We start from the raw sequence: 19,766 nt of genomic DNA, 5'->3' as shown, positions 1-19,766 counted from the left end.
AATCAGCTCACAAAAAGATAAGCCCAGATAAAATCTAAAATTAATACTGATGAAATGTGGAATTTCTTGGGCGTAGTCTGCAACAGTTATCTTGAAAGACCCAAAAACAAACCACTTTACAGTTTACTTATAACAGTATTAAAAATATAAGATTCATTATTGACTGGTATTGACAGTAGAAGAATACCTTCTGCTGGGTTCATGAAGGCATCGTGGAGGACAGTGGCAACACTTCCTGCCACACCTGAAGAGGAAAAGAGAAGAAAAATTATGTACATCACCATATCAAGTCACAACATGTGGAAAAAACAGAACAGAAAGTCAAACTCATATGCTACTTTTACAATGTCCTATACAACAGACAAAGGGGCGCTTTCCATTCCTTTTCCTCAAAACGATGGCACAACGGAAACACAACAACGCTGTACCTGCCAAATTATAAACCCTTGATCTCTTGCTCTTGAGTTCAGAGTCAGAAATCTAGCAATGGACATTCATTAAAGGGATAGTTCACCAAATATGCAAATTTGCTGTTAATTTACTCACCCTTAGGCCATCCAAGATGTAGGTGACATTTTTTCTTCAGCAGAACAGTAAAGAAGATTTTTAGCAAAAATCAGTTCTTGGTGATTAAAATGCAAGTCCACAGCTACAGTCACTTTCAGAGTCAAAAAAGCATATCAAGGCAACACAAAATTAATATGCGTGACTCCTTACAATATATTGAGGTCTTATGAAGCAAAACAATCGCTCTGTGCAAGAAACTGAACATTATTTTCAACATCATTACCTGTAATCCTTAGCCTTAGGCAAATGGTCCGAAGTGACGTCCGGTTAGCGAACTAATCGTTCTTTTTAACCAGTTCTTTTAAGCGAACTAGTTGAACCATTTCACCAAATCGGACTGAATCGTTTATTCACTTCATATGCTTTAAACGTGTAAAACATCTGTGTTTTACATCACATCACTATTGGGTACTTTAAAAATATAATTGCATATACCTGATGTCATTGCATGATTACATAAACTGGTGAATCAGTTATTTGAACCAGAAGCGAACTCTCTGAAAGAACCAGTTCGCAGAAAAGAATCAGCTTTCCCGTTTGCCTGAGGCTATGAATTACACGTAATAATGTTGTAAATAAAGATCGGTTTCTTGCATTGATTGATCTTTTCGCTTCTTAAGACCTCTATATATAGTCAGGAGCCACGGATATTAATTTTGTGTTGCCTGATTTTACTCTCAAGTGCTGGGAGTCACTAATTGCATTGTATGAAACACCAAGGACCATGGTTTCAGCTAAACATCTTCTTTACTGTTCTACTTAAGAAAAAGTCACCTATCTTGGATGGCCTGAGGGTGAGTAAATTAACAGCAAGTTTTCAATTTTGGGTGACCCATGCCTTTAAGAACTCACAGAATAATCCCTTCTCCTACCGTTAGCAATGTGACTGTTGCCTCCGTTCTGTATGACGTCACTAAGGCTGCGCTTGATCCGCTCGTAGCAGGCGAAATAGAGTGCGTGTGCAGGACCGGCCCCCAGCACAGTGATATTGAGGCCCCTCAAGGGCCGAAGGAGACCCTCAGTCCGCACAATCCTCTTCAGTGCACTGTACACACTGCGGTACTGAGCCTTTGGGTCCGGCTGTAAACTCTGCATACGTGTCTATGGACAGAAAAACAGCAGCATATAAGCATATCAACAATAAAAAGAACAACTCTTGATATGTATATATTTTCAAACATAGTTTCCGAACTAGACCAAATCATGAAGATCAGTTATTTTTGTCTTGTGTTCTGACATTGTGTGGCATACAAGGCAGTTTCACCTCAAAACAAATCTCAGATGTCATAGCTTTTCATTCAATTCCACCAAAAATATCTATATAATTTACAGAGACCCCTAAAAATAGATATTTTCTGACAGAAATAAAAAGGATTGTTAAATTGTTAACAAAAAGGGAAGGAAATACCATCAATATGTAGACAGAGATAGAAGCAGTCAATCTTTCTGCTTACCCAACACTTTGGCTCAGTTATAAAACATGCTTTGTTTAATATGAATGATTTGGCAAAAATCATCATAACACACAGAGACTGAGGGGCACAGCAACCAGGCTATCAGAATAAAGCCTGATCCACAAACTGAAGCTTATTCCGGCCAGAAACGTCTGAGCAACATAAAGTGCACAATGATGACCACTCAGTTTTTTGCACCAATAACTTTGAAGTGAGTACACTTTTATACAGGCTTTTTGACCACATATGAATAATTACTAAATGTTTTAAAAATCTTTTTTTACTCCAACTAACTGTGGTGATTGAGAAATAGTGATTCAGAACATTTGGGAACAATTTTAAATGATTCACTGAAAAGAACTCATACAGTATATGACTTGTTAAAACATGTTTCGCTATACACCTGCAATATCTAACCATGCAAATATTTTAGACTGTTTTTAAAACAAAAGATCTAGAATGCAACATGCATATGATATATGATGATGATGAAGTGAAAGAATCATTTAAGTATGTCTATATAGTCCATGTAAAACAAGTTTAAACTTGTAAATGAAACCAAAACACTTCTTTTTCAGTCTTTCTTTCCCATTATCTTTTTAATTCTACCACTTAAATCTAAACACTAGACAAGCCAGTGTGAGCGGTTACAACTTACTTTGAACAAGATACTATTAAAGCTAAGCAAAAGGGTTAAATTAGTTCTTCTTTAACTAGTGAACTAGACAAACACCCTGATATGTTTGAATTGACCCAAAACTATCATCAGAAAATCCCTGTCATCAAACAGCAACAGCTAACTGGAATATGCTGGAATAGCAAGAAATCTCCCTGAAAACATTCATCAGGGTGGATTGAGTTTTCAAACAGATTTAACTCCCCATTTCAAGCTGTTCTGTAATCTCAACTCATGCTTCATTATAATAATAATTATAGCAATGCTTTTGCAAACGTTTGCAACTATTTTAGGAATACATTTCTCTGCATTCTGAAGAACTTTAGCAAACAAAAAGCAGAAGAGCAGCTAAATATGCCACAGAAAACACTAAGCCAATGTCGTTTCCTCAAATATAGTCAAATAAGACATGTAATGCTATGAACATGTTTGAAACTTCAAACCTGAATGGGTTACACACTTCCCCTGAGAAAAAAAACTGAAAAAAACGTCTTTCATTAAAAAAGAGACAGCGCGAAACACTTCTTAGGACTTAAACACATTTTTTATGTCCACAAACCAAACCAAAACAACTTTTTTGTGTAGACACTTTTTTGTGTTCACAAAACAAAAAACAGAAGCTGTCAAAGTCAATCATGACGTCACATTCCCGTTTTTATAGCATCACATAACTAACTAAAACTAAACTTTTACTACATTAGTAGAAAATTATTTGAAGTGTAAATTAATTCTTTAGTTTGTCTCGCGTCCCATTAGATTACATGGAGAGGGCGGGGTTTATGACCTATACTGGGTCCAGCCGCCTGGGGGCGATCGAAACGTTTTGGCTTTACTTTTTAGGACTTGTGCGGCACACTTGGTTAGTTACTATCAAGCAAATGTCATATATGAGAGGTGACAGTCACGACAGGAATGTGAGTATGTGTTGTACATGTGTGTGTGTGTGTGTACTGGTTTATATATCCTGGTGGGGACTTAAACCTGACTACACACAGACTCATGGGGACTCGTGTCACGGTGGGAACCTAAATTGAAGTCCCCACGGGTACAAAAGCTTATAAATCATACAGAATGAAGTTTTTTGAAAATTTAAAAATGCAGAAAGTGTCCTGTAAGGGGTAGGTTTAGGGGTAGGGTTGGTGTAGGGCAATAGACATAGTTTCCGAACTAGACCAAATCATGAAGATCAGTTATTTTTGTCTTGTGTTCTGACATTGTGTGGCATACAAGGCAGTTTCACCTCAAAACAAATCTCAGATGTCATAGCTTTTCATTCAATTCCACCAAAAATATCTATATAATTTACAGAGACCCCTAAAAATAGATATTTTCTGACAGAAATAAAAAGGATTGTTAAATTGTTAACAAAAAGGGAAGGAAATACCATCAATATGTAGACAGAGATAGAAGCAGTCAATCTTTCTGCTTACCCAACACTTTGGCTCAGTTATAAAACATGCTTTGTTTAATATGAATGATTTGGCAAAAATCATCATAACACACAGAGACTGAGGGGCACAGCAACCAGGCTATCAGAATAAAGCCTGATCCACAAACTGAAGCTTATTCCGGCCAGAAACGTCTGAGCAACATAAAGTGCACAATGATGACCACTCAGTTTTTTGCACCAATAACTTTGAAGTGAGTACACTTTTATACAGGCTTTTTGACCACATATGAATAATTACTAAATGTTTTAAAAATCTTTTTTTACTCCAACTAACTGTGGTGATTGAGAAATAGTGATTCAGAACATTTGGGAACAATTTTAAATGATTCACTGAAAAGAACTCATACAGTATATGACTTGTTAAAACATGTTTCGCTATACACCTGCAATATCTAACCATGCAAATATTTTAGACTGTTTTTAAAACAAAAGATCTAGAATGCAACATGCATATGATATATGATGATGATGAAGTGAAAGAATCATTTAAGTATGTCTATATAGTCCATGTAAAACAAGTTTAAACTTGTAAATGAAACCAAAACACTTCTTTTTCAGTCTTTCTTTCCCATTATCTTTTTAATTCGACCACTTAAATCTAAACACTAGACAAGCCAGTGTGAGCGGTTACAACTTACTTTGAACAAGATACTATTAAAGCTAAGCAAAAGGGTTAAATTAGTTCTTCTTTAACTAGTGAACTAGACAAACACCCTGATATGTTTGAATTGACCCAAAACTATCATCAGAAAATCCCTGTCATCAAACAGCAACAGCTAACTGGAATATGCTGGAATAGCAAGAAATCTCCCTGAAAACATTCATCAGGGTGGATTGAGTTTTCAAACAGATTTAACTCCCCATTTCAAGCTGTTCTGTAATCTCAACTCATGCTTCATTATAATAATAATTATAGCAATGCTTTTGCAAACGTTTGCAACTATTTTAGGAATACATTTCTCTGCATTCTGAAGAACTTTAGCAAACAAAAAGCAGAAGAGCAGCTAAATATGCCACAGAAAACACTAAGCCAATGTCGTTTCCTCAAATATAGTCAAATAAGACATGTAATGCTATGAACATGTTTGAAACTTCAAACCTGAATGGGTTACACACTTCCCCTGAGAAAAAAAACTGAAAAAAACGTCTTTCATTAAAAAAGAGACAGCGCGAAACACTTCTTAGGACTTAAACACATTTTTTATGTCCACAAACCAAACCAAAACAACTTTTTTGTGTAGACACTTTTTTGTGTTCACAAAACAAAAAACAGAAGCTGTCAAAGTCAATCATGACGTCACATTCCCGTTTTTATAGCATCACATAACTAACTAAAACTAAACTTTTACTACATTAGTAGAAAATTATTTGAAGTGTAAATTAATTCTTTAGTTTGTCTCGCGTCCCATTAGATTACATGGAGAGGGCGGGGTTTATGACCTATACTGGGTCCAGCCGCCTGGGGGCGATCGAAACGTTTTGGCTTTACTTTTTAGGACTTGTGCGGCACACTTGGTTAGTTACTATCAAGCAAATGTCATATATGAGAGGTGACAGTCACGACAGGAATGTGAGTATGTGTTGTACATGTGTGTGTGTGTGTGTACTGGTTTATATATCCTGGTGGGGACTTAAACCTGACTACACACAGACTCATGGGGACTCGTGTCACGGTGGGAACCTAAATTGAAGTCCCCACGGGTACAAAAGCTTATAAATCATACAGAATGAAGTTTTTTGAAAATTTAAAAATGCAGAAAGTTTCCTGTAAGGGGTAGGTTTAGGGGTAGGGTTGGTGTAGGGCAATAGAATATACGGTCTGTACAGTAGAAAAACACTTACACCTATGGAGAGTCCCCACAAGGATAGCTGACCAGACTGTGTGTGTGTGTGCGCGTGTGTGTAAATAACGGTCTGTTAATCAATTTCAAAACGCCCCATCCTAAATGCAAGAGACACTCTTGCACATTCACAGTTCACACCCTTCTGGTCGTGTGAGATTACGACCTCTGCCCTGGCCCACCCCTCAGCCACGAGGAGTGACTCACACCACCCCATCCGTTCGGCACTGATTACTGGTAATGCTCTCTAGTTACCGCCATCAGGCCCAACGTTTAAACCAGCTGTAAACTTTCACCTGCCATCGAAACTGGAGTTAACTTTTTAACCAACATATTTATATATACTAGTTATCAAGATATTATATATATATGTTTTAAATCATGTTTTTAGTCACTGTTCTTTCAACTACAGAAAATATTTATTTAGAGTGGCCTTTTATTGTGGCCAGCCTAAGGCACACCTGTGCAATAATCATGCTGTCTAATCAGCATCTTGATATGCTACACCTGTGAGGTGGATGGATTATCTCGGCAAAGGAGAAGTGCTCACTAACACAGATTTAGACAGATTTGTGAACAATATTTGAGAGAAATAGGCCTTTTGTGTACATAGAAAAAGTATTAGATGTAAAAGTATTTCATGAGTTCAGCTCATGAAAAATGGGGGCAAAAACTAAAGTGTTGTGTTTATAATTTTGTTCAGTCTATTAATAAATGTTTAAATATTTAATATAACGATCAGTCATAATAGTGCTGGTATACAGTGGGTATAGAAAAGAATCATCACCCTTTAAAATAATCACATTTTGTTGCTTTGCAGCCTGTAATGAAGACAGACATAGTTTTTGTTTAATCCAGCTGTATTTACTCAGTGTAACTTATAACATTAAAGTGAAAGATATAACACCAAATTGTAAGAAAAAAATTAAAAACCAGAATCACTGAGTGGGAAAAAGGATCAGCCCCTTGTGTCAGTATTTTGTTGAACCTCCTTTTACTTTAATTACAGCTTTTAGTCTGTTGGGATTTGTCTCTGTCTCTACTAACTTTGCAATATTTGCCCACTCTTCTTTGCAGAACTGCTCAAGTTCAGTTCAATGTGATGGTGAGTGTTTGTGGACTGCAGTCTTCAAGTCATTCCACAGATATTCAGTGGGGTTTAAGTCTGAGCTCTGACTAGATCATGCAAGTACATTCACCTTTTTCTCCTTCAACCACTGTGTGCTCAGTTTTGCTGTGCTTTGGGTCATTGTCATGTTGGAAGGTAAACCTTCATCCCATTGACAACTTTCTGACAGAAGGCAGCAGATTCTCCTAATGAATTTGACTGTATTTTGCCTCATCCATGTTTCCTTCTATCCTGACGAGTGCTCCAGTCCCTGCTGTAGAGAAACACCCCATAACAGGATATCACCACCTCCATGCTTTACTGGAGGAATGCTGTTATTTGGATGGTGAGCTGTGTTTTGGTGTTGAGGCCAAATAATTTAATTTTAGTCTCATGTGATCTCCGAATCGTCAGGGGGCGTTTTGGCAAAGCTCAGTTGTGACTGCATGTGGCCGTTCTTGAGGAACTCTAAATAATTCACTAACTCTATATAATAAATAAATAAATAAAACTCTAAATAAAAATGTTAAATGTGGGATTAAATTTAGGATCAAATAGCAATATTACTGTTAATTGCATTTACTAAAGCAATACATTCATAATAATTTTCATAATATACATTCATATTAAGATCTATAGAACTTTGTGGCACCACTAGTCTGGAGCCCTGACATACCTCAATGTAAACATTAACAATTTCAGCCTTCACTTTATGCAATGCACAAAGAGCACAAAGATTGTGTCTAAGAAGGATAAAGAAGTAACTAATTTGCATAGTTGCAATGCGTTTGAGTCAGTGTATGGAGAGGAAAAGCACTGTTACTCATCCTGTTTCTCTATACTGGTTCTTCTGTTATTGCTACATCTCTCTGAATCACACCCTGCCTCTTACTGTACATGCACCACATTATTACCAATCACTGACATAGAGAACCATATGATCCATTAAAGATCCCTTTCAGTCACAAAACTACAGACTACCTACCAACTATTTAAGTGGGTGCTGAAGACCATATGAAATAACATTCACAATGCATTTATCTTCCATAATGTGACATTTTAGATTGAAACTAAATATTCTGTGGGAAACAAAAGTTGGGCGTAACATGACATACGACATAATGACATAACATGATATATTTACTAAAAAAGTAAATAGAGGCAATTTCATGTCATCTCTATATTCTGTGGTGGATTATGAATGAACAGAAAGCCGACCTCCTGTTAAAAAGAAGCACCATGTGCACCTTTCTCATTGAACTGAATCGCAAATAGAGACAGGGAATGTGTGTGTGAGTAAAGGTCATATATGGAAAAGCACGCTTAATAAGTGTCCTGAAACGCTCCTTAGAAGTGCTTCTAGGAAGTGACGAAACTCGAACGGCTGGCTAACCCCCACAATTTCTCACACACTGGAAATTCCAGTTTCACTACAGCCTGAATCACTACTACAGACACATGTGCTCCAGTAACTGAATTGCAACATCATGTTTGGGTAGATGTTTCAACAGCACATTTAATTTACAACTACAGTACAATGCCAAAGTTTAAAGCACACTTGTCTGCTTTAAAATGGCCAATGAAATTTAGGCAGTCACTAATCAACATCACTAGCAAATCTCAAGTTTCCCTTGTTCCTGAAGACACTTCCTTAGAGGAAGAATAATCTCTTTCTGGATGTTTGACAAATGATTTACTGGCCCACTACACAAATTTACTAAACAGTACATGATAAACAGCAGGATTTGAGTGGCTCAATAAATAGTTTAAGACAGCACTGGGATCAGTGACGCATTAAAGTGTCCACGAGAAAGAATCTTTTAACAGGAAGGAAATATTTATTTAAAATAAATGTGTGCCAAGTTCTTTGAAATGTAAAAATTGTATTTTCTTTACTTGTAAACATTTATGCTTCTAAGAAAAAGCTTAAATTGAATTACTCTAAAACGGCAGTAAAACCATAAAGTAAAAGATACCAAATTTTTTAAATATAAATTTTTATATTTGAAAGCATTGTTTATTAAATCATATTTTTTTAATTAAAATCATGAATGTATGAATTATGAATTCCTTTACGTTTTTGGGGAGCGGCACCACATGACGTTTTACAACCTTAAAGCGGACATGACACACACATAGAGCTGCACGATTAATCGAATGCGATTGTCATGCGTATTTGTCAGTAAAGCCGGTTCTGTGATCAGTAGTAAATCTCCATCACATGATTTAAAATGGAGCAGCATTTACTACACAGAGCCATAGTTCACTGACAAGCTATGCAAAATCACGTTTATAATCGTAGACGATATAATCGCGCAATTATGAAATCAAAGAAATCGATTTGATAGTCGTTATCAAATCGATAATGACAGCTGTTTGCGTAGCTTCTCAGTGAACTACGGCTCTGTGTAGTAAATGCTGCTCCATCTGAAAGCACGTGAAAATACCACATTTAATAACATATTTTTACTCCAAACTCACTTCATAACATCAGTCTATTGTTTGAAATAAATCCGTCTGTGAGATGATATGGCTTCTTACACAGAATAAGGCACGCAACATATAGCCTTATCACTGCTTAGAATACTATGAAATATGTCGATTAGCATTGCATTATTATATTTTAATTTATGCATTTAGCAGACACTTTTATCTAAAACGACTTAGTGCATTAAGGCTATACATTTTTTACCAGTATGTGTGTTCCCTGGGAATCGAACCCACAACCTTTTGAGCACTGCTAACACAATGCTCTAACACTGAGCCACAGGAACAGATATATATACTTTATTATAATAAACATTATAATAAGACGAACTCCGATGAACCATATATTGTCGTAGTCGTGTGTTTTATTAGTCACGATGAATCAATGAAAGCAGTTAAATCTTGTTTATTTAGAAAGAGGCATTTCCTGGGTTTTTTCTGCAAGGCTATTTGGAGTTTCAGCACGAGAGCGCCCTCTGGCCTTCGGATGGAGATTTACTGCTGATCACAGAACCGTTCTTCACTGAAAGATATGCATGACAATCGCAGCTTCTGCCTAATCGCGATTTATCGCCTTTGCGATTTAATCTTGAGTACTAATAGATTAGTATTGCATCGTTCATTTCTCTGAAGAGTCTTTAGTTTTATCAGATTTATTAAAGACAGATACAGCTATACGCTTCTCTCTGAAAACAGCCAAGCTCCTGGAGGCATGCCGTGGGCGGAGCTAAAGAGTCACGAGCATGCGCAGCTTTTGTGTAGCAATCGTCTGCAAGCGGTGACATCGACATAAATAAAACAGGGACAAAACTTTATTGACTTAAATGAACTATGGCTAACGAATTAACGAATGAAGCACATTGATGGGCTGCTCTTGCTCTGGTTGATGTGCCCATACAAGGGAATCCACCCTTTATGACGTCATACATGGCCATACTTGAAAAAAACTTTCGGAAACTTGTACGAACCTTGAAGGAGTGCATTTTGCACAGAAATACTTCATGCGTCCAACTTGTTTTTTGAAACTTTGCTCATGTTTAGTAGGGCTGGGACAATAAATCGATGCATCGCGATTCGTGGATCAATTCTGAGATTTTCAGAATGCATAGTGATTCTCTCTCGAATCGATTCTGAGCTTAGTTTTTATCAGCAGACGGCGTTCTAGGCTAGTTTTAAAACCACACCCTCAAACGCTCACGAAGAAGAGCGCTTGTGCGTTCGGCTGAGTAATGTAAGTGGTTAAATGTACTTGCACATCGGCTTTTATGCTTTTATGATGGGAGATTAGTGCAAACACAGCCCACTGCGAACATCCTTGTAATTCACTTCAGCCTTTTCTAACTTTATGAATTATTATTTTAGGTTCAAGTGGTGTGTGTGTGTGTGTAAGGAACTGGACGCGAGCAGAATACAGCTATTTCTAAAGCAATCAGTGTCATCTGCTGTTAAAAACTAAGCTCAGAATCGATTCAAGAGAGAATCGCGATGCCTTCGGAAAATCTCAATCGATGCAGAATAATTTCGCGATGCATCGATTTATTATCCCTGCCCTAATGTTTAGCATGATAATCCAACTCTTTAACAGTGTAAATAAGTCAGAATGCATGATCTCCCCTTTAACCAAATATTAATCAAAATTGAAGAGATTAATTTGTAGAAATTAATTTTTATATTAGAAATTAATAATAATAACAATAAATACATAATTATTATTATTATATTTTTAAACCAATTAATATATTTGTACTTTATGTATGTGTGTCTGTTACATTTATTTAAACAAGTATTTTAATATTTTATATATAAATAGATTTCGTTTATTATTATTAGTATTGTTGTTGTTGTTGTTGTTATTGTTATTATTTACGTTTTAAAACTGTCATTTTTCTGCCCACATGGCTTTGGTAACAAAAAGAAAAGAGGTGTTATCTTCAGAGGCAAAGACAATTATTAAATTTTTATTTTTGCAATGAAAACAAAAACAATTATTAAAGTTAAGCAGGTCCTTTTTTTTCAAATTGTCTATAATCTCAAATTACAAGTTCAGAAAATATTTCTGCATGTTATGACAAATAATGACTTCATCCTTTGTCCTATTAACGCAGTATCCCTCTGTGATCTCTGACCAAGTTTCACTTTCTGTCATCGCTAACACACACACCCACGAACGCACAAAGCAATTACAGCCCAGTTCCTTCCAGGTAAAGTCCAGGGGCCTCTGGTTGGTTAGGCATGAGACGCGTCTCTTTGGCTATGTGCACTCCAGACATGGCTCTCAAACGCATAGAACTATGGCGACCAGCAAACGAGTGAAATCTGGCAGCCACTAAGGAAACAATGACAATAGCCTACGCAAGTCCAACAGAATAGATGCAGAGCTCAATCTGGCACAGTGACAGATCATTTTCACTCACAAGCTCCCAAAAAGACAAAGTTAGGACACTTTTGTCACGCCGTAACAAACTCTGAGAAGTGATTTGAGAAGAGATAGAGCTCGAATTCCTACAATAAGGAACTGGATGAAAAGGACAGCTGTGTTCAGTGAACTAGCTGGCAGGCTTATGTTTGAATGAAGAACTGTTGTTTTAAAGCCGGAGCGAGGCTAGCCCCAAGATTAGCGCTACACTCGCACACAAAATCACCATGGCATTTCCACTCAACATCATGAGACGACACTTTCACCTCAGATAAAATATGTACAATGGGGAGAAACAGAGATCACGTTTTGTTCCTCAAAAAAACCTATGAAATAATGAATCGGACCAAGACATCGTCATGCTGACTTAACTCAGCTGTTTCCTATTCAAGCAGTGTTGCCAGGTCCACAGTTTTCCCACGGAATTGGGCTACTTTAACACTGTTACCGCGGGTTGTTTTTCATGTCCGCGGGTTGAAGCGACCCCAATAACATGGTATTTATCCCCTGGAATGCGAATATTAGCAATTGGCCGGGTTTTGTTGTGAAAACCTGGCAACCCTGTATTTAAGGACTCTGTGGTGTAGTCAATAGGCTACTAACTACAAAGTCATAAGTTCACACCCCGGGAAAAGGGTGAGTCATACACTACCACCATTATGACCTCGACTCACTAAACCCAAGATTACTCAAGGGTAGGGTTGGGTATCGAAAGTGCAACTGGCTGTTGGACTTCCTGACTGGGAGACCTCAGGCAGTACGGGTCGGCAGTAACACATCCAGCACCATCACACTGAACACTGGGCCCCCCCCCCCCCAAGGATGTGTGCTGAGCCCCCTCCTCTTCACTCTGCTGACACACGACTGCACACCGTCACACAACTCCAACCTCTTCATTAAGTTTGCGGATGACACGACTGTAGTGGGTCTCATTAGCAACAGAGATGAGACAAACTACAGGTGCGAGGTGAGCCGCCTGGCTGGGTGGTGCAGTGAAAACAATCTTTCTCTGAAAGTGAAGAAGACGAAGGAGATTGTTGTTGACTTCAGGAGAGTGCACACTCAACGGATTACCTTCTGAGTAGGGTTGGGTATGAAAACCGGTTCCATATTAGAACCGGTCCCAAATGTCCAAGAACCGGTTATTCGATAAGACGCGTGCATTTCGATTCTGCTTACCGATTCCTGCGTTCGCATTTTAATAAAAAATTATTTAAGTGCAGGAACGGAAAGAACTTGCGCCCTGTTTGCGTGAAGCGCACACGAAGCGCAAGCGCGAGCACAGAGAACATAGGTCGCGGTACGGGTTCCCGGTTTGTGTCCGTTCTCGAACCGTTCCGTGTATTTCCACTGTAGAAAAGGTTGTTCCGGGCCGAAACTGACTTCTTTCATATTTGTCTGCCAATATGCAGAAAATTATGTCAGTATATCATCATAAACACAGCCATTTTTGTCTTACGTGAACGTAAACAGATGAGAAAGAAAACACACATTTCTTTCTCTATACAGTATTTTTAGATCTGCGTGCGTTAGGTGTTAAAGAGACAGCAGCCTAATAAACGCACTGCCTGTCATTAATGTTAATCAAAGAACAAAAGAAAATCATTCACTGATCTTGACTGAATATATTTAATAACTTTAATTGATTAATCTATATTTTATTTATGAAAAGAAAACTATGCAGTGTTTTTTAACTTTTAATTACAGTTTCTGTACCTGAATTTTTATTCAGTTGTATTTATTTATGATATTGCTAATTGATTTGTTTGTTCCTATCTTATTACTGACTGTTTACTTGTCTTTAACACTTTAATATTTGAAATGTATATTAATCTAGTTGTTTTTGCTGTGGTATTTTTTTTTAAAGCATAGGCAAAATTCCTCTTGCAGTGTTCTGTAGGCTGCTGATTTTTGCTCGTGTTATTCAGCTGCAACAGAATGCTTTGTAAAAAGACAGAATAAATGTTTGACTTCATTTTTTTTTATATATATTGGATTTTTTATCTTATTGGAATCTAAACTAGGAATTGATAAGAATCGGAATCGATAAGCAGAATCGGAATCGATCAAATTCAAACGATACCCAACCCTACTCAAGGGTAGACTGACCTTGTAATAAGTATACTGCAAAAAGACTATAAGAAAGCCCTTGTGAAAAGGAAGTACACTAAAGCATACTTTTAAAAGAGTACCTATTATGGCGATAATACACTTTAAAAGAAAATACTTAAGTGCGAACTGAATGTAATGTATGAAAGCCCATTTCCGTTTGTTAGCCCATTTTCATCAGTTTATAGCTCACATAAAGACAAGGGAAGTTGTGGCCTAATGGTTAAGAGAGTCGGACTCGTAACCCAAAGGTTGCGGGTTCGAGTCTCGTACCGGCAGGGATTGTAGGTGGGGGGAGTGAATGTACAGCGCTCTCTTCCACCTTCAATACCACGACTGAGGTGCCCTTGAGCAAGGCACCGGACCCCCAACTGCTCCCCGGGCGCCGCAGCAAAAAAATGGCTGCCCACTGCTCCGGGTGTGTGTTCACGGGGTGTGTGTGTTCACTGCTGTGTGTGTGCACTTTGGATGGGATAAATGCAGAGCACTAATTCCAAGTATGGGTCAACATGGGCCGGAGAAATGTCAAACAACAAGCGCTACTCTCCACTGCTCAAAACTTGCGTTTGAATCATCAGTGGCAAATCCTTTAAATATGAAAAATGTACTAACACTCTGAGAGTCAGAACAGCCGACATTGTAGTCTACTCTCCCAGGAAACAGTCCTCCATAAAATGCTCTGCACACATCTGAATATTTGGGTTGAACTGTTCTGGAACAGTGTTGTAAATACAACTTAACCACCGATTTCTAGTTGTGTCCTCTTTTGGAAGGCCAAACAAAGTACCGGCAGCCTACGCTTTCTCAACGAAACGCTTTCTCAACGAAACACACGGCGGCTTGAGGCAACCACATGTGATGACCCCGGGCTGGACTCCACTTCGTCCACGGTGAAAGCCGATCCGGCGATCCACAGCACGAAGTTGATGTATTTCCTCAGCGACCAGCACGGATCAGCTCTAGGCATGACGAAGCAGATATCGTCCTCTTTTGGAAGGCCAAACAAAGTAGTTTTGTTTTCACAACGAAACACACGGTAACAACAATATTACAGTATTGTTGCAATACTACAATATTTCTTTCTTTGTGTGAACATTTGGGCGGTGTTATGCAAATCTTCCCACACAGTGATGTAGATATGTGGGGGCGTGTTTAAACGAGCCGTTTTAGATAGGCGTGGTTGACTCTTAACTTTTATAAAGATTATCTCTTTGGATTTGAGACTTTAGTCTTTGCAATTTTACAAATCTTCTTTATGCACCAAGAGCTTGTAACACTCCAAAGAGAAAGGAAAAATTTTAATCGCATCATATGAAGATTTTTTAAAGACCCTAACCCAAATCCAAAGAGAAATTCTTTATTAAAGTTAAGAGTCAACCACGCCTACCTAAAACGGCTCTTTCTAACACGCCCCCACATGTCTATGTCACTATGTGGGAAGATTTGCATAACATTGCCCAAATGTGCACTCAAAGAAAGAAGGCGTAACTTTTATTTTCGCTGTAATATTGTTGTTGCCGCCGCCATGTCGTGAAGGCGCTGTGTGCTTCATTGTGAAAGCAAAACTACTTTGTTTGGTCTTCCAAAAGAGGACGATATCTGTTTCATCATGCCTAGAGCTGATCCGTGCTGGTCGCTGAGGAAATACATCAACTTCGCGCTGTGGATCGACGGATCGGCTTTCACCGTGGACGAAGCGGAGTCCAGCCCGGGGTCGTCACATGTGGTTGCCGCAAGCCTGCCGGCCGCTCCGTTCTTAGGCCGGCCTGCCTGCCGTTGCTCACTAAAGCCTGCCGTGTTTTTCGTTGTGAAAGTGAAACTACTTTGTTTGGCCTTCCAAAAGAGGACATGACTAGAAATCAGTGGTTAAGTTGTAACATTGCGCAGCATTTCCGTCACACGCTTGAGATCTTCGGCCAATCACAACACACTGGATAGCTGGACCAATCAGAGCACACCTCGCTTTTCAGAACGATGAGCTTTGTAAAAATCGACGCGTTTCAGAAAGGCGGGGCATAGAGGAGAAACATTAATGCACAGTATGTGGAAAATAATGGGGTTTTTTTACCTTTAATCGCATAAACACATTTCATTACACCAAATACACAAAATAATGTTCTTTTTAGAATTGTAATAATTAGAATTAACTTGATAACCATGTTTGAATGCATAATAGTCATTTTATCTGAACATTTTAACTGGAATGGTGTTTTTTTTTTTTGATTATTCAAAAATTAAATGTAAAGAATATCGTTTACATGTAGCGCGTCAATTCTCTCTCTCTGCGTGTGTGTGAGATAAAGTGACGGCGAGTCGTGCGCCTTCACACTAGAGTTTACGGTACGCCAAATACATAAACACAGGTGCGTTGCACATCTATTCAGATGAACTGAAAAATATCACAGATCGCTTGACGGAGAGAGAAACTCTGAAGCGCTCAGTCAGAGTGTTCAGTGAGTGAAAATATTTCCGTGCTAAACTTATACTCAGCCTCCAACTCACACACTGGCGAGTAAAATCTGAGAATTTATTAGCCATTGGCTAATATTAGACATCATTTAGTCGCCCAGAGTGAAGATTTAGTCGCATATGCGAGTGATTTACTCGCAATGTAGAGGGTTGACTTAGTGTATCCCATCATGCATCATGTTCTGGAAATAAACCATGAGACTTTTTGCCGAGATCTCACGAGAGGTCACGGAAACCTTTCCAATCCAAGTTAAATATTAATATAATAATTAGATATTACATAAAATTTGGTAGAAAAACAGTGTTTTTACGTTTTATTGGTGGAAAGATGAGTAGTGGTGATATTTAATTTGTACAACATTTGCAACTGATTTTATCACTTAATTAGAAGCACCACAAATTAAAATTATGTCATGTTATAGGGACTACTGAACAGACATTTAGAAGTTGATTTTAAAATGCAAAGTATTTAAAATTAAAATAAAGCTATGTAAACACTTGCATTTTTACAACACTATAAGTGTGTCCCATCAGGTAATGAAAAGTTTGACACACACTTGTGGTCTTCATCCTCACTTGAACACTTGGGCCAAATACAGGAAATACGTCATATAAGTGTTCAAGTGCAAAGACCGCAAGTGTGGGCAATAGTCATGAAAGTGGATCGTTAAGTGCACTTAAGTTTTATTTCAGTAATATTATCTGTAAGTAGTTTTGTTTTCTTTTTATAATACATCACAAGTGTACACTGAATACAATAAGCACTTATTTTTCACAAAAAAAAAGTATCTTACTTGGCTGACAAATGTGCAACTAAGATAACTTATGAATGAATTAATGATTAAGAATATTCTCTTTTTTTGTATTTACAGTATGAGTTTGTTATTGACTTGTGGCAATTATAATGAGTGTTAAAACACTATTGTAGCAAGCTATACTGTACTATAAGTACATAGTATTTCTATTCACTAAACCCTAAATATGTTAAGAACCTAACAAACTTGAAATGACTGAGTCTAGAGAGGAATATGAGGTTAGGAGAGCTGCTTTAGCAGTGAATGTGGCTGCGGTAAAGTTGGACATTAGATCTTTTCTTCTTCATTAATTTACATGTAATCGCATAATAGTCATGGATCATGCTTAATCGTGTTCAGATCACATTTAAAAGCATAATATCAAAATGATTAATAATATTATTATTCGATGATGTAATTGTTTTAAAAGGCACAATATGAAAGATTTTTTAATTAAAATATCCAAAAACCACTAGAACAGTGTTATATATTTTGCTGACTTGTGTACTTACATTATCCCAAATGTTTCGAAGAATGTTTCAATCCAGAGAAATAAGCTATTTTAACTAGTGACACGGAGCGTGCCCATAGTGTCATTGTGTCGCCTGCCAATGACGTCATAACCCCTCGATTTCCGGTTTTGTTTTGTAGAAAACATGGAAACACCAAAGACGCTTTAATATGTTGTGTGTTTTAATAGACGGTGACGACCGCACAGAGTAGCATTATAACAGAACTTTCAAATGTATCTAGTATGATAAAACAGCGCTGCTTTACCCCACATACGCACGACCGGAAGGAGCGGAAGCGGTCGACTGTGGCATAATAAAAGCTCTGCTGCTTTCGAGCCGTGTGTCACGCTCGTTCAGCGGCCTCGTTTCGCTTCGACAGCTTTCAGCCTCACCCGGCTTCATACTACTACGTTAATAAATCATTAGCTCATCCATGAACATGATTTCTGCCCGAGACCCGTCGGATTGCATCGGCTGTGGGGATGAAGACCACAACTCCCATGATTTTACACTCAATCACGGCGTCATCAAACTACGCCTTTGTCTATTTGTTTATTTTGAATATTCGCCCTCTAGCGGCGAAAATTACATATTGTGCCTTTAAGCATCTGAAGTGAAAAAGTCTTCACAAGGATCCCCACTTGGACACTTCAAGTTAGGGAGCGTCTCAAAAGAGCAAAATCCACAATACTTGGTTAAATATGTGCATTATTCATAAAATCGTGAACCTTTTACATGTAGTTTATGTTAGCAAATAGATTAAGTATAGTAAATAATTTTTAACTTTTATATGATTAATATATACGTTATAAATATGAAAGTAAACAATGTCTTAAATCTATTTAACTTTGTGGCTGTTTTATCGAAAGAGCTCAAATCACCCACAATGTATTTATACACAGCAAAATCACTGGTGAAGAATTTTCAGGGACGGTGTAAAATTAACAGTGTTGACATTGTGCACCGCGCGACCAATTTCAGAATGTTTCAGCTAGTCGTAGGTGAGTTACTGGCTTAAAGTCTACCCTCGTCGAACACTGTTTAAGGTGTTTATTTTACCATGTAAGTTGCCATTTTATTAAATATTGTCTGTGGAAGAACGTTTAAACGTTATAATGCTAGATTAACTAAATACCATTATTTCGAGGGGTGCTGCAGGCCTGGCTTTTTTATTGACGTAAACATGAGAAATATCACCAAAACAACACTTTATCAGGACAAAAACGTCACTCAGTTTAATTCATTTATAAGCTAAACTTGCTTGATTGGTTTAAACTTATTTTAGGAGTTAACGTTAGATGTAACGTTAATGTTAGCGGTGTGTGTTTTAGTTTTTTATATTGGTGTCTTATTCTAGATGACTGTTTGACATACTATGGCAAACACCTGGCAAAACACCTAAGATATGTGCTAGCTTGGTTAAAAAAAAAAAAGTACACAGACTGTCTGTGATTATCCTAATAGTGAGAGTGTTTAATTCTGAAGAAATGCTGGTTCAAGTGGAGTGTAAAGGTAACCCGAAATGGATCCGAATACCAGTGAAAAATGACTGTTTTGACTTCTGTGAATTCATTAAAGAAGGTACGTTTTTCACATTTAGAGTAAATTTAAGTTCATTATGACAGTGTTTTTCACTTTGAAATCAATGATTCTTATTCATATTAAAAAGTATTAGTCATAATATATCTACATTTTTTTGTATTAGATATGCAGTGTATTATAAATAAACGTAATCCCAAATAATATTCTGATCACACTAAAGTGGTTTTATTTAACTTTTTAGCATATAGTAATGTTAAATCTTTGTATCTTTCAATACATTTGACATCAATTCTATCCTACTGATCTGTATAGTTATTTATTTTATTGTATTAGATTTTTTT

At 37.5% G+C, this 19,766-nt stretch overlaps 1 protein-coding gene across 1 annotated transcript in view; it reads right to left on the bottom strand.

Annotated features, from left to right (window-relative positions):
• The window catches only part of slc25a37 (solute carrier family 25 member 37), a 36,214-nt gene that overhangs the window by 12,818 nt on the left and 3,630 nt on the right, over positions 1-19,766 (bottom strand). The window contains exons 2-3 of the mRNA XM_016243292.1: positions 1,440-1,668; positions 188-244 (exon numbers count right to left, since the gene is read on the bottom strand). Of these exons, the coding sequence (XP_016098778.1) occupies positions 188-244; positions 1,440-1,668 (286 nt within the window). The remainder of the gene's footprint in view (positions 1-187; positions 245-1,439; positions 1,669-19,766) is intronic.

Source organism: Sinocyclocheilus grahami, unplaced genomic scaffold (assembly GCF_001515645.1).
Source record: "Sinocyclocheilus grahami isolate Dianchi unplaced genomic scaffold, SAMN03320097.WGS_v1.1 scaffold686.1, whole genome shotgun sequence".
Lineage (NCBI taxonomy): Eukaryota > Metazoa > Chordata > Actinopteri > Cypriniformes > Cyprinidae > Sinocyclocheilus > Sinocyclocheilus grahami.
This window is presented reverse-complemented; position numbering and strand designations above follow the sequence as displayed.